General features: G+C 38.5%; 1 protein-coding gene across 1 annotated transcript; it reads left to right on the forward strand.

Moving 5' to 3' along the window:
* The first annotated feature begins 266 nt into the window (after positions 1-266).
* On the forward strand, positions 267-1,136 carry LOC132045859 (uncharacterized). Its single transcript, XM_059436437.1, has 3 exons — positions 267-491; positions 694-842; positions 945-1,136. Exons 1-3 carry the CDS (start codon positions 272-274, stop codon positions 1,008-1,010), a joined length of 435 nt encoding a protein of 144 aa, XP_059292420.1. The 5' UTR covers positions 267-271; the 3' UTR covers positions 1,011-1,136.
* The last annotated feature ends 14,240 nt before the right edge of the window (positions 1,137-15,376 follow it).

A 15,376-nucleotide genomic window follows, 5' to 3' on the forward strand; every position in this document is an offset into this window, starting at 1 on the left:
GGAAAAAAGGAAAACTTTAAAAAAAAAAAAGAGCCCGAACATTTTTGGACCCCATCGTGATTCAGGAACAATAGTTTCAACCGCACAGATGTTTCCTTGACAAAATATTTTAATTTAATTAATTTTAATTAACAATAACTACTAACTAATTATTAACTAATTAACCACTTTTTGTCCTAAAACTATTCTCTTTTTAATAATATATAGATATAGATTTTAATAATATATAGATTCTAATTAAGACTGCAAGATGTACAGTTACGAGCGGTTAATGTCTAAGTCGCGGAATTCATCATTCATTTGCTGGGGTTTAGAATGCAAAGAGTTAACTGTAAGAGCTTGTTGCCCTCCTGGAGCTCCAGATGGCGTAATAACCAATTTTGAAATTAAAACATTTGATGGATCTGCAAACCCACACCTGGGTCTTGCTTCTATAATTATTACTGGCATCGATGGATTGCGAAGAAAATTACCAATTCCAGAACCAATAGGTGAGCTACATCGTCTGATTCTTACACTTTCACGAATAAGTTTTGCTCTGCCGTTTTTTGTGTTCTCGGATCACCAAAATATGTCTATCAGGTATTTGGCTACTTTTTTTTTTTTTTCTTCCTAAAGCTTCTTACTCATTTTCCTTGTTTATAGCTGAGACATGCATTGGTTGACTTTCACCTTTATTTGCTTCTTAAACAGAGCCAGAGTCTTATGTCTTCGATTGGAACAACGATGATATAAAAGTACCAGGGTCCCTTAGATGCTCTATTATCCATATGGATTCAAATGAATGGTTTAAAGACATGTTGGGTGAGAAATATATGCTCACGAGAGGAGGAGTTGTCGGCGTACGTTTGCTTTCTTTATGCTATCAGTTTGATAGAGTTTCTACCGTAGGTAATGTTCCACCAATACTTGAAATATTCTAAGAATGATTTCTTGTTTTGCAGGATGAGATCGGACACAACCTATGTGGTGGAGAGGAAAAATATGCGCACATTGTATTCAATTATTAGGTTTTGGCGTATGTATCTATCTGTATGATCACGGGTATTTATTGATTTGATTTTCTTTGTTGTATCCTATTTCTCGCCTGCTCATCTCATGGACTAGTTTGATTAAGCATGACAGTAATTTTACAGTCTGTGGTAATTTTAGTCTCTCACTTCTATTTATCTTTGTTTCATGTTTCTTATCGATATTTGTTGGCAAGATATTAATCTTTTATATATATATATATATATATATATATATATATCCTTTTGTTGTAACTGAATCCTGAGTTACCTAGTTTTTCAATTTGAATTCAAATTAAAACATTTAACTCTTTAATTCCATGCTGCTATGAGGATTATATACTTTTGCACGTGTAAAAAGTAGTGAGCTCTGATCACTGGGATGATGGTGAAACAACTTTCATTTCATCAACATCTTGTGTGGCCTACCTAGAATGCGGAAACTAAACTCTATACTGAGTTTGACTTCTTTTTTTTTTTTTTTAATACTTATACGGAGCAGTTCGCATAAGGGAACTTTTCATTTTTGCCCTTATCTAAAATTAATTACGGGAGCTAGCCATATATATATATATATATATATATATATATATATATATATATATCAAATGTGTATATTATATGTGTATATATATGTATAAAATATGTATATTTATACTTAATATACACGATATATACATTTGTTGGCTATTAATTTTTAGGACGGGACGAAAAGCTAATTATTCCATTATTTAACAACAGCGTTGCACTTTTTATGCGATTTATCTCTAAGAAAATTGTTAGGCCGCACTATTAATAAGGGACGTGACTTAGAAAAATAAAGATTTGAGTTTAAATTATAAAATTAGGTCGCGTGACAAAGATGGGACCTTAAAATTTTGACAAATTGGTATTCCATGACAACTCCCCAAACTAAATCACATAAAATATGTGGATTTACATAATATCTATTTTTGGATCATCATTTAAATTTTGTCCCTATTTTTTAACGTTGAAAAAAGAGAGCTTTGAACAATTACCATTCTGGAAAACGTCGGATCCGAGTGCAGTGTTTGTTTATATATTTTTCAACCTTATAAACAAAGTATTAAATTGTCTCTAACATTTACAAGAATTCAAAATTTTATACGGTGGTCTAACTTTTCTTACAAGATTTTTGGTTGCTCAAAAAAGATCTTTAAACCGTGGTTTAAAAAGTCCGTAAGTTACAAAAGAAATAGAAAGTGGGTCATTTACTAAATAGTTTTTCTAAAAAAGGACAATTGGATAAAATTTCTGCATAAAATAACCCAATTGCCAATTAATGGCACTTGGTAGCCCATAATGACGTTTTAACATGAAAAGTTGGTAATATGTAGTCATCATAAAAGTAGCTACATATATATCTTTATTATCTCTCTCTAATAACATTTTTACTGGAATTTCGTTCAATATTTCTTTCTTAAAATCTATATCTCATTATACACGTCCTATAAACACTTTTAGGTTGAAAGATTAATTATTTTTTTGTCACGACCCATTTTGCTTAGGCCGCGCGGGCACCTACCTTTCCCACCTCGGTAGGCGAACCCTTAACTCAACATTCGCAAATAATAGAAAAATAGCAGAAGAAAGTGAAATAAAGTAAGTCTCACAAATATAATGTAATACAATGTCAACAAGTGCGGAAGTAACGTAAATCCTTTGATGTTACCGGCTGGTCATACAGAAGAGCATCTAAATTCGAATAAAAAAAAGTCTCGAATAATAATACAAGTAGTCTCAAATCATGTCTCGGAATGGAAAACAAGACATAAGTAAAGGAGAGTCTGAAGGTCGGCCGGACGCCATGCTCAACCTGGAAAGCTCGAGTGGAAGCTGAAGAGTCGATCAGCCATGCGTTAGAGAAGTAGATCCGACCTCGTACTCTGCATTCATAAAAAAATGCAGCAAGTGCAGGTCAGTACAAACAACAGTACTGGTAAGCATCATAGGCCTAGTCGGGTAGTTATGCTTACCCGACTAGGGGCTATGACGGGTACCTGGAGCTAACTACCGAGCACCGCTCATATTACTAATCATCATACTCAACCTGGACACACATATATATAAATACCCCAAGGCTATACATAGTTATAAATAAGCTTGTACGGTCACCAAAAATGATATACAAAAATGTACACTGCCATCGTCATGGGACACCAACAACCCACACGTATGTATCTACGAGCCTCAGAGTACTAGACATAAAGACGGGACAGGACCCCGTCGTGCCTAAATATAAAACACAAAAGAATATAAGCGTAAGCAGCACCTCCGGAATAATGGAGTGCTCCTGTGAATCTGCTGATAAGCTCCACGGATCCGCACCGTCTCCCCCCGTCTACCCGTGGGCATGAACTTTAGTGGCCATTCAAAAGAAAGGGTGTCAGTACGAACATTTTACTGAGTATGTAAGGCATGAATAATAATAATAGCATAATAACGAAACAATGAAATATGAGCCGGAGATATAACCTGCTTAACCTTTAAAGGAACACATGCATGCGTATCATATATATATATACCATCGTCGTTGACCCACTTCCGGTAACCATCATACGCTCGCTCACTAGTGGTGTCATGTCCGTTCCCCTCCGGCATGGTGTAATCATAAGTGCCCCGCATTAGCAAGTGACATGTCCGGCCATCTAGGCTCGGTGGAATCGTATGCGCCCCGCCTTCGCGGTGACATGTCCGACCATCTAGACACGCAGTAACTCATAATCGTATACATCTTATAAAACATACATAAGAACTTAAGACAACTATAACTCTATCGGGTGACGTGAAGGTCAAGAACCCCCGATTCCATCATGGAGTAATCATATTCACCATACCTCACCCAAGGAACCAGTATCATAATGGGTCTAGCAATAATGAATGACATTAAAGAATCGTATAATAGTCATTAGCCTCATGGAATTATCATATCATAAGCATTAGGTCTTTAGGTTTAGACTCATCATCATCACCATTATCATATTGTGACATATCTCTTATCTTCACCTCATATGAGCTCTTTATCAACGTAGACTCATAGTTCATGGAATATAAGAAAGTCATGAAGAGATAGGAACTCATGTCATAGGGATCATGCCTTAAAAAGAAGTGGACTAGCCTTACATACCTTGTGTCTCTTCAACTCTATCGTCTAATTGCGTGCCTCTCTAACTTGCAATTCTACCTTCAAGGGAATTCGTACTAAAATTAGATAATCGATAACATAAGTATGCTTGAACTAAAGCTAATGAAAATTGGGCAGCATCTCCTTAGTTTCTATAACTTTCTCCATATCATACAACAACTCCCAAACATTTATAAGGACATTCATAATCTCATAATCCACAATCTTCATCAACCATACATCATTCAATTCTCCTACTCCCATTTCAAGGGTATCCATAACCATGGTCACAATACAATATTGCATTCATCCTCCTATTATATTTCTCCCATGTCTTTAATATCATTTATAACAAGATTCTATTCATAATACATCAAGAGTCATGATTCATGTGAACTACTATTTAAGAATACCATTATTTCTACATTCGAGCTCTGGCATTCTATTTTCTTCCGTAATCCAAGTCTTTCAACCTCTCAATACTCTCAATAATAGGAAATAAACATAAAACTCACCTTAAGCACTTGGGAACAAGCCTTGACTCACTCTACTCCATTAGAATGAAATCCTCCACTTGCATGCCAAAGAAATTCTTACTCTCCATTAACCCTAATAGGCTTCCTAGTATATGAATCTCTTAAATCTTGGCTTTTTATCTAGATTTCTTAGTCTAGATTGTTGTAGAAATAGAGAGAGGGTTTTAGAGGATTCTAGAGAGATATAGAGTCTATTTTGGGGAGAAAAAATGAATTGAAATGTGGGAGCTTATATTTATAACCAAGGCTGGAAACTTCCAGATCCGCAGGTCAACGAGCAGGGTCGACGGCTCGTCGACGTGTAGACGGTCCGTCGATATGCACCGTCGATTCTCCGCCTGAGATTTTTGATTGTAGAACCTCATCGACAGTACCAGGCGACGGCTCGTCGACGTGTCGACGGTCCGTCCCTTGGGTCGTCGACGCTGACTGGTTTCAGCAGTTTTCTGAACTGCTCCGATTTGCTCCGATTCGATTCGTTTCACTTCTAATTCCCTCGTAATGTCAAGAATACATGCTTATACTCCTATACACATACAAGGTAAAATATCTCGCGACTATAGCTCTGGTGTGGACTACCGTACCGAAGGTGTATACCACCAATAAGCCAAAATCTCCTTGCAATAAAACGGGAGGTGTAACATTCTCTCCCCCCCCCCCCCCTAAAAACATTCATCCTCGAATGTTAAGTTCCTCGTGGATCCTACGTAAATTCTACGTAGAGTTTCCCTACAATGTGGTTCTACTATCCTGTCACAACAGCCCATAATAACATTCCTCCCAGGGCTACAACATAATTGCAAGAATTATGCTCACACACGACCAAAAGCATGAAAGAAAGCATATATACCTCATAATATTGAAGTCCCATCTTGGATCTCTTCCGGGAGTTAGAATAAGTGTGGGTACTTGGACTTCATATTTTCTTCCACTTCTCAAGTCATTTCTTCTCGGTTATTATTTCTCCATAAGACTTTGACTGAAGCTACTTCTTTATTTATGAGCTTCCGCACTTGCCTATCTAGTATAGCCATAGGTACTTCTTTATAAGCCAACTTTGTTACACCTCGAAAAATTTTTCGTTGATGCACAGTGAATAGGCGAATGAAGAGCACTAAGTATATGGTGTTTCGATAAGTAAGGAATAGCATTTGATGATTCTAGATAAGATTTCAAAGACATTTGAAGTAGTACACGAAAGTTGTTAAGGAAAGTAAGTGTATATGTCACGAAGTTGGCAAGATTTAAGAGTATCGAATCAATGATGACTTAATGAAGTTTTGGAGAAGAGTTATAACATCCCTTGGATTGTTAATGAAGTGTTAAATAAGTGTTAAGAAGGTTCCATAAGGATTTAAGAACAAACAAATAAAGGAATTGAGAGTGTGGGAACTTTGGCAACAAAACTCTGGCAAAATTTTCACAAAATTTTGGTCCACATTGGGCATATCTCCTAGAATACGAGGCGTTTTTGTGTGTTTATTTTTTCCAAATTAAATTTCATCGAGTCTAGTTTTCAACACAACAAACCACTCATCAATGTGAGGTCTGAGTAAAAGGTTATGGCCATTCTACGATGACGTCCGAGCAGAGAAATCCTACTAACATTTGACGCCCCATAGAACTTTCGACGGTCCGCAGAAATCCTACGGTCCGTCAAATGGACCCAGCCTGTCAAATGGTCGTAGTAACCCATTTTTGACTGGGCATTTCTACGGACCATTTTGACGGTCCGTAGGAATTTATACGGCCCGTCAAAATAGGCGTAGAATTGCCCAACTAGACGTATTTTAAGTTATTAAAAGGAGACCCACGTTCATTAATTCATTTCATTTCCACACCACTTCTCTCTAGAACCCTCTAGAACTCTCTCTACTCTTCATCCACAAGAAATCAAAGGAAATCAAAGATCAATACCAAGAAATCAAGTGAATCAAGTGCAAGAAATTCATCAAAGTTCATCTAAGTCGAGAAATCCCAAGAAAAGTGAACTAGGGTTTTTCGTGTGGGCAAGAGTATTACCACTCAAGGTTTATTCCTACACCATCTAAGGTGAGTTTCATGATCTTTTCATATTATTTGAAGTATTAAAAAGTTGAAATACTTGGATTTTACTGGAACATAGAAAATGGGTCATACATGTGGGAATAGTGCTAGTGTTGAGTAGTAGTTTGGAATGCATCATGAAAATGGATATGTCAGGATTGTAGGAGAGATTGTGAATGACATTTAGAACATGGGATGAGCATTATACATGGAAGAATATAAGAGTAAATTATGACCATGATTATGGGGAAATTGAAGTGAAATTGTGAAATGTGTGGATAATGTAGATAAATGATGATTGTTATTTATGATATTATGAATGATATTACGGATGTCTGGGAGTTGACATGGAATATGGAGGAAGTCATATAAACAAAGGAAATGTTGTCCAATTTTCTAGCTTTAATAAGCCCGTTCATATAATTGTGTAGCTAATGCCGATATTTAATTCTCTTGAAGGTAAAACGTGTGCATTAAAGGACAACGAGCAAGAAATAGAATAGTTAAACGACAAAGGTATGTAAGGCTAGTCCTTTCTTTTCTAAGGCATGAATCTTATGGTATGAATTTCCTCCTTCTTTACGAATTTCCTATCTTCTAGAAAACTATGAGTCCTTGTTCATGAATACCATACGAGATAAGAGATATGCTACGAGTATGATAATGATAATGATAAGCTTAAGTCTAGAGAGATGCTATAGTCTATGATATGATGTTCCTATAAAGCTAATGAAGCTATCCATAGTTCATTGATGTTGATTATTGTATACACTCACCATATGTGCTAATTCCTTCAAGGTGAGGTGGAATGTTCATGAATGCTCCATAAGGTAATCGGGGGATTCACGACCTTACGTCACCCCGATAAAGTATAATCGTCCATGAGTCCCATGCATGCATTATGATGAATTATGATGAGCAATGGTGCCATGATATGCTTACCTTAGATGATTAATGATGTGAGTCTATGATTAAGTATGATTAATATGATGATATATGTGTGGTATGATGATGTATATGCATATGTGATGAATAATAATGGTAAGTATACTGTGATATGTTATGAAGTTCACGTCATGGACATGATATTGTTTTTAATAGATTGTCCTTAATTTAGATACATGTTTTATGGAAAGTCATGATGTTTATGAGATGTATGTGATGATAAGAGATATACCGAGCCCCGCTTCATGGCCGGGCGAAAGGAAGACATATATGTGATATCGCTTTCGAGCCACTACGTGGCCGAATACGGGGATATTGTCGAGCCACTATGTGGCCGAATATGGATATCGCCGAGCCACTACGTGGCCGAATACGGATAATGTTTAATTGTGTATAAGGCATACGTACTATGATATGTATATGTATGTGTTATGATGAATGCAAGGTGATGACAAGGTTATGATTAGTTATGCTAAGGTTATGGTATGCTTATGTGACGTATAAAAATGTTAAGGATGATACCGAGCCGATATGGCCAAGTACGGGGTTGTATTGTAGAGAGGTGCGTGGATGCACCAAGTGTATCTTTAGAGGAATAAAAAGGGGTAAGTACGTACGACGAGTGTCAAAAAGGTATTATGAGACATGGACAGCCTTTATTTTATGTTATCCCTTATGCTCCTATTATGTATTGTTATTATTGATGCTTTACATACTATGACATATTTCATACCGACGTCCTTTTCCGGACGCCGTGTTCTCGCCTACGGTAGACAGGAGACGGTGTGCATCCATAGCAGCTATCAGATTGGGAGAGCCTTCCTTATTCCTGTGAGGTGCCATTTGAGACAAGAGTTTGTGCACATACATTTTGGGCACGACGGGGTCCCGTCCCATCCATATGTCTAGTACCTCAGTGAGGTACTCGTAAATACGTATGTGTGGGTAGTATGGTCTCACGTCGGGCCCTTTTGTATATGCATGTATATATATATATATATATATATTATTTTGATAGCCGAAGGGCTTATGTTTATAAAGTAAATATGTTTTAAATGAAAGTCGTTTTCTATGATTATGAATGATGAGAAATATGAAGGAAGTGCAGATAAGTAATAGAACGAGCGGTGCTCGTGGTTAGCCCCGGGTGCCGCTGGGCCGCGCCCTAGTCGGGTCGTGACAAAAGTGGCATCGGTAGCGTCTGTGGGCCCTAGGAAGTGTCTACGAGCCGTGTCTAGTAGAATCTTGTTTATGGTGTGTTGCGCGCCACGCTAATAAACAAGAGGCTTGGTGGCATTTAGGAAAAAATGACCATCCTTTTTCATACGAGATCGTGCGATACAGCCGTGTATAAGATATAATCCTCCCAATCTAATGTGCTATGATTTCGTAAATGCCGCCAAAAGGAAAAGCTAAAGCCGCCCGCAAGGGCAAGACTACGACAAAAAGGCAGAAAGAGAGCTGCCAATGAATGTAGATGAGGGCGAATCACGCAACGAGGCTCCATCTAATGCCTCCACCACACCGCCTGTTACGGAAGAGCAAGAAGGGGCTTCGCTACCGGCCTCCTATGCCCCGCTTCCTCCACCATCTACTTCGGTCAACAAGGACCGAAGCTATCCAGCTTATTGACACAGCTTAGTTGCCGCCTGTGAATAGCGGCAAGATTCGGATTTAAGCGACAGGCCGTTAGTACCAGAGCCCGTGATCACGAGCTTGAATCCCCCGAGTTTTTCGGTCAAAGCTTTACGAAGACCCCCAAAGTTTTATTGATGAAATGTTGAGAACATTGAGGATTATTTCATGCCTCTCGAAACCGAATCCCAGGAGTTAGCATCTTATACTCCGGATGTGGCGGTCCTATGGTATAACAATGATATCATCAAGGAAAGAGAATGCGCCTCCTCCGGTTTGGCAAGAATTTGTAGATGCCTTTATCCGCCACTATTTGCCACCCGAGGTTCGCCGAGCTAGAGCGGATAGGTTCTTAAATTTGAAGCAAGGCAATATGAGTGCCCGGGAGTATAGCCTTCAGTTTAATTCGTTGGCTAGATATGCCCCAACCATGGTGGCTGACATGGAGGATAGGGTGTACAGGTTTGTGAGTGGCTTAGGGCCACATTTATATCAAGAATGTTTAACGGATTCATCGCAAAGACGGATGGATATTTCCGCATTCAAGCCCATGCCCGTAACTTAAGAGCAAGAACATCCGCAAAAGTGGCGAACGCGATATTGATAAGGGCAAGTAAGAGGGCCGTATCCATGGGTGCCGATAGCGACTATAGGGGAGGAGATCGAGGTACCATATTCTAGACACTCGTGCCGTATCCATGGGTGCCGATAGCGACTATAGAGAGGTTTTATGCTATGTAGCGACTGTGAATAGGTAAAGTACGATATGTAGTATTATGGTTCTCAAGTTTTAAGGGAGTAAGGTATGAAGAGTAGAACTTCCAAGATAGTGATGACGACGAGTCTATGACTATAAGGAGCTACACATGTATAAGATAAAGAAGAGAGGTAAGACACGTAGTATGTTAAGCCCTCACACATGAATTATCGTAGCTATAAATCATGGGAAACGGCATGAATAAGATGTAGTATAGCAAGGGATATAAGAATTAAAGATTTGAAGGCGAGGCAATGGATTTAAAAATGGTGCAGGAAAAAACCTTTAAGGGGGGAAGCGAGTAAAGAGAACACAAGTATAGAAATTGAGCGATAGACCCTAAGATGTGACAGATAGATGTAATGAACGACGATAGTAATGACGTTGAAGATGCCTATGATCTTATATGTATATGTGCCTATGTATGGCCATTATGGAACCCCGAGCTTGTACGGCCGGGTAGAATATAGTATATATATATATAGGATGCAGTGCACGCACCACTACAGTTGGGTATGGATAACCTTGAGCCTTGGTAGGGCCAGGTATGTGAAACACCGACCCTTCGTGGTCGGGTATGCTATGTAAATGCTATGTATATGAAATCAATATGAGTACGAATATGCTAAGTATTTGTACTATATGTGATATGTATATGATGCGAATACGAGTACAAATGTGTCACGGGTATGGAAATGCTATAAAATATATATATATATATATATATATATATATATATATATATATATATATATATATATATGTAAATGAATGCGATTTTGAATGGAAATACGACTACGAGTACGAATATGTATACGTGATATGGATACATGTATACGTATAGGTGTGTATGCACACGAATCACTCAAGAACGATTATGTGACCTGCCAGTATTTATACTTCGCCAATGAAACCAAGTGGGATAGATTTACAAACCATGTAAGACTTAATGCTATTATTGAGCAAGAAAAAGGATCGACGAGATGTAAAAATTCAAACGAAAGGTGTGATGAGATATGGCAAGAGAGGAAAAATTGAGTCCTCGATACATTGGACCCTATGAGATTATCCGCACTTATTTCAGCCCCCGGAAGAGGGTCAAGATGAGACGTCGAGATCATAAGGTATGTATGTTTTCCTTTCATGCATTTGGGTCGTGTGTGGCCAATTTATATTGCTATTATGTTGTGGCCCTGTGAGGCATTTTTATTATGGGTTGTTGGATTGCGACGGTAGTGCCATATTACAGGGGAGACTCGCAAAATTTTAATAATCCCCGATGACTTAATATTCAAGGACGAATGTTCCAAAAGGGGGGTAGAATCGTTACACCCTCGAAAAATTTTCGTTTACGCACAAAGTGAATAGGCTTAACGAGCTATACTCAAGTATACGTAGGTGTTTCGATAAAGTAAGGAATAGCATTTGATGAGAATAGCATTTGATGATTCTAGATAAGATTTCAAAGACATTTGAAGTAGTACACGAAAGTTGTTAAGGAAAGTAAGGTATATGTCATGTGTCGGGCAAGATTTAGGAGTATCGAATCAATGATGACTTAATGAAGTTTTGGAGAAGAGTTACAACATCCCTGGATTGTTAATGAAGTGTTAAATAAGTGTTAGCAGGTTCCATAAGGATTTAAGAACAAACAAATAAAGGAATTGAGAGTGTGGGAACTTTGGCAAAACTTGGCAAACCGCTCGTCAATGCGAGTCCGAGTAAAAAGTTATGGCCATTCTACTACGATCGGTCCGAGCAAGAGAAATCCTACCACCATTTCGACGCCCCGTAGAACTTCGACGGTCCGTAGGAAATCCTACGGTCCATCAAATGGACCTGTACCGCCGTCAAATGGTCACAGTGACCCATTTTTGGACTGGGCAGTTCTACGGACCATTTTGACGGTCCGTAGGAATTTATACGGCCCGTCAAAATAGGTGTAGAATTCCCGACGGGATCGAATTTTAAGTTATTAAAAGGAGACCCACGTTCATTAATTCATTTCATTTCCACACCACTTCTCTCTAGAACCCTCTAGAACTCTCTCTACTCTTCATCCACAAGAAATCAAAGGAAATCAAAGATCAATACCAAGAAATCAAGTGAATCAAGTGCAAGAAATTCATCAAAGTTCATTTAAGTCAAGAAATCCCAAGAAAAGTGAACTAGGGTTTTTGTGTAAGGAGAAAGTATTACCACTCAAGGTTTATTCCTACACACCATCTAAGGTGAGTTTCATGATCTTTTCATATTATTTGAAGTATTGAAAAGTTGAAATACTTGGATTTTACTGGAACATAGAAAATGGGTCATACATGTGGGAATAGTGCTAGTGTTGAGTAGTAGTGTCACGACCCAACACCGTAGGCCGTGACTAGTGCCCGAGCTGGGCACCCATACGAACTCATTACCCATAATCAACGTACATACATATTATACACATATACCGAAATTAGACATCGAACCATGACTAACATAATAAGATCTTATACATACAGAAGGGTGGAACGCCGCCCCAAAGCTATCATATATACATATACATATACATAATCCGTGCCTAACTATCCAAATGATGATATCATACATATGCCGCAAGGCTATCATCGGGGACTGTGCCCACGTACGTATCACAATGTACACAACCGAGTAGTAACTACCCATAACCCACACGGATATGTCTACGTACCTCTAAGAGTCATAATGTAATCATATGACGGGATCGGCCTCGCCGTACACTCCATGAACAAATATATATATACATGTAAATGTAAATGTCCGTACCAAAAGTATGGCTCCGAATAAAAGTGAGCACTTCAGACAACAGAATCGTATGTCCTAAGTAGATGACCGCCAAGTCGTGCAATTGCACTCGCGCGGTATGAAACGGCACTCGAAGAATGCGGGGTCAGGCATTTTAATATGCATCGAGTATACAAAGCGCGAAACGTAATAGATAGAATCATGATCGGACTAAAAGTACAGAAGGATAAATGCAATATCAAAATATCAAAATATCAAAATGCTTACTGAGTAAAAAATGCAAATCATGCATAGGCTCTTAGAACGCGGTCGCCCGCCCGACGTCGGCGCCACGCCACATCATACCTTAAGATTTTATATCTCCGTATCCCCCGTCACACACATCATAGCATAACCACGCTACCCGCCCAAAGGGGACGGCTGCATTCTGTACACATCATAACACCTCACAACCAGGTCCCCGGCCAAAAGGGGCTCGGCGGACCGGACACATCATACTCCGGAATATAGCATAGGCGCACGATAACAACCGGCCCTGGGACGCGACGAAGGAAGTGTCGACAATGTGCACGAGCAGAGTCGTGAGAGACTATATGCAACTTTAAAAACATTTTTGAAGCCTTAATAGAAAAATCAAAACAAACCATCATTAAAAGAAATCATAATTTTAGTCATATTAATTGCCTTCCGAACGACATTTGGAAACGTGTCAAATATCCCTCAGACACTACTCAGAAACATATCGGACGTCATGGCGTATTATGGAAACATAAGGATCATAATCACATATGCTATTACGACAGACTCAACGAATAGATAGGTAGTCGACGCTCGAGGGTTAAATCGATAGTCAAGTTAGTTTTTCTCAAAAAGTCACCAGAACTGTGCGCCGAGGGTCTCGGGGACCACGGGTATGCATCGACCAACCCGGGCCCGCTCATGGAAGTTAGAATATTATTCGCATTAGGATCTTCTACAAGCTTGCCGCGATCCGAGCCCTTAGTCGAAAGTTAATGTGAACGTTCGTAGTTACAGTAACCTTATTCCGACAAAAAATCCTTTTCGTGAACTTTGAAAATTCAATCTTACAAAAGGCATAAGGATCATAGCTCAACTAAATTAAATCAAGGACATTATGGAATGAATAAATCATATACTTGCTCGGACTACGTAGAATGGAATCACCTCTGGAACCTTTAACTTATCATAGCTAATCAAGCTAAGACATGCCAATGAAGAAAAAAGTAAGCCTTGCATACCTTGTTTGCTCTCCAAGCAATCCAAATTTACGTCGGTGAACTTTTAAAATCTACAATACGTCATTAAATGTCAAACATTAGCTAAAGGCATTTAGAACTCCGATTCCAAGCGTACACCAAATTCTACGTAAATTCTACAAAGACTTCCCCTATAATACACCACCCAGAATAAATCCGGCCAATTTCATCAACACAATAACCAAACATTCTAACAACATTACCATTCAATTCAAAATTTATTATAATGCCAATAACTCTTATCCAAATATTTCAACAACATTCCAAATGTTCAATTCAACTTCATATATTCAAACTAGCATCAATACTTACATGTTCAAGCAGTAATCCGCGGCCATTCAAATACGATTTAAGAACGTTCCAAGTGATCCATACAATATTCAAGACAACTCAAGCACTAGGCCATCTTACCCGAAATCCATCAACTACATTGTGGACAACAACAACACATTTTCTCCTTCCAAATTCATAAACTACACCAACAAACCATACTTTAACATCATTACTCTTACAAGTTCAAGAAACTACATTAAGCCACATTAATCTTTAAATCAGCCCACACAATTTTTTGCTTCAACTTGGGATCATTAACCATCATTTTTACATCATATAACGCATGACGACAACAACCAAAACACCATATAACATTAGTCTACTACGGTTGCCCCAAAACTGCCCATACACGGCCAACACCCAACCTTCAAGATTTCATGATTTCCATCCATTTCAACACATTACAACAACATACACAACAAGCTAAATACAATTAATTCATCGCTCATAACATACAACACACATACACGGCCAAATGCCCACTTTCACGTCTCAACTTCAACATTTATATTTTCATGTTTTTCATTCCTTTTCACATCCTACAATATCCACAAACCATGCATAACACATAAGAACAAAGATTGAACCATACCTTTCCTCTTCACTTCTCCACTTCGGCTAGGTTTCCTCTTTTTTAGCAAGAAGAGTGCTTTGCAAGCTTCAACAATCACTATATGTTGTTCCTTACCTTCTAATGAGTCGAGTTGCAGAGAAAACTATTTATTTTCTTCACTTTTTCTTGGTGTTGTTCTACTAGGGAGGGAGCCGAATGGTTGCTCTCTCTTTCTCTCAAAGTTTCTTGAAATTTCCTTGGGGCACAAATGATGAAGATGACTAATAGTCATCCCTCTTATTACATATAATAACTTTCCATGTGGCCATGGCCCACATCCCATGTGGCCGGCCACATGGCTCCTTAAGTTTCATGA

This window comes from Lycium ferocissimum, unplaced genomic scaffold (assembly GCF_029784015.1).
Source record: "Lycium ferocissimum isolate CSIRO_LF1 unplaced genomic scaffold, AGI_CSIRO_Lferr_CH_V1 ctg8314, whole genome shotgun sequence".
Lineage (NCBI taxonomy): Eukaryota > Viridiplantae > Streptophyta > Magnoliopsida > Solanales > Solanaceae > Lycium > Lycium ferocissimum.

Excerpts from the sequence above, each read along its gene's own strand:
- LOC132045859 (XM_059436437.1), top strand. The coding sequence starts at position 272 with ATGTCTAAGTCGCGGAATTCATCATTCATTTGCTGGGGTTTAGAATGC. Across the intron at positions 492-693 it reads ACCAATTCCAGAACCAATAG|AGCCAGAGTCTTATGTCTTC; the intron begins GTGAGCTACATC and ends CTTCTTAAACAG. Across the intron at positions 843-944 it reads CGAGAGGAGGAGTTGTCGGC|GATGAGATCGGACACAACCT; the intron begins GTACGTTTGCTT and ends CTTGTTTTGCAG.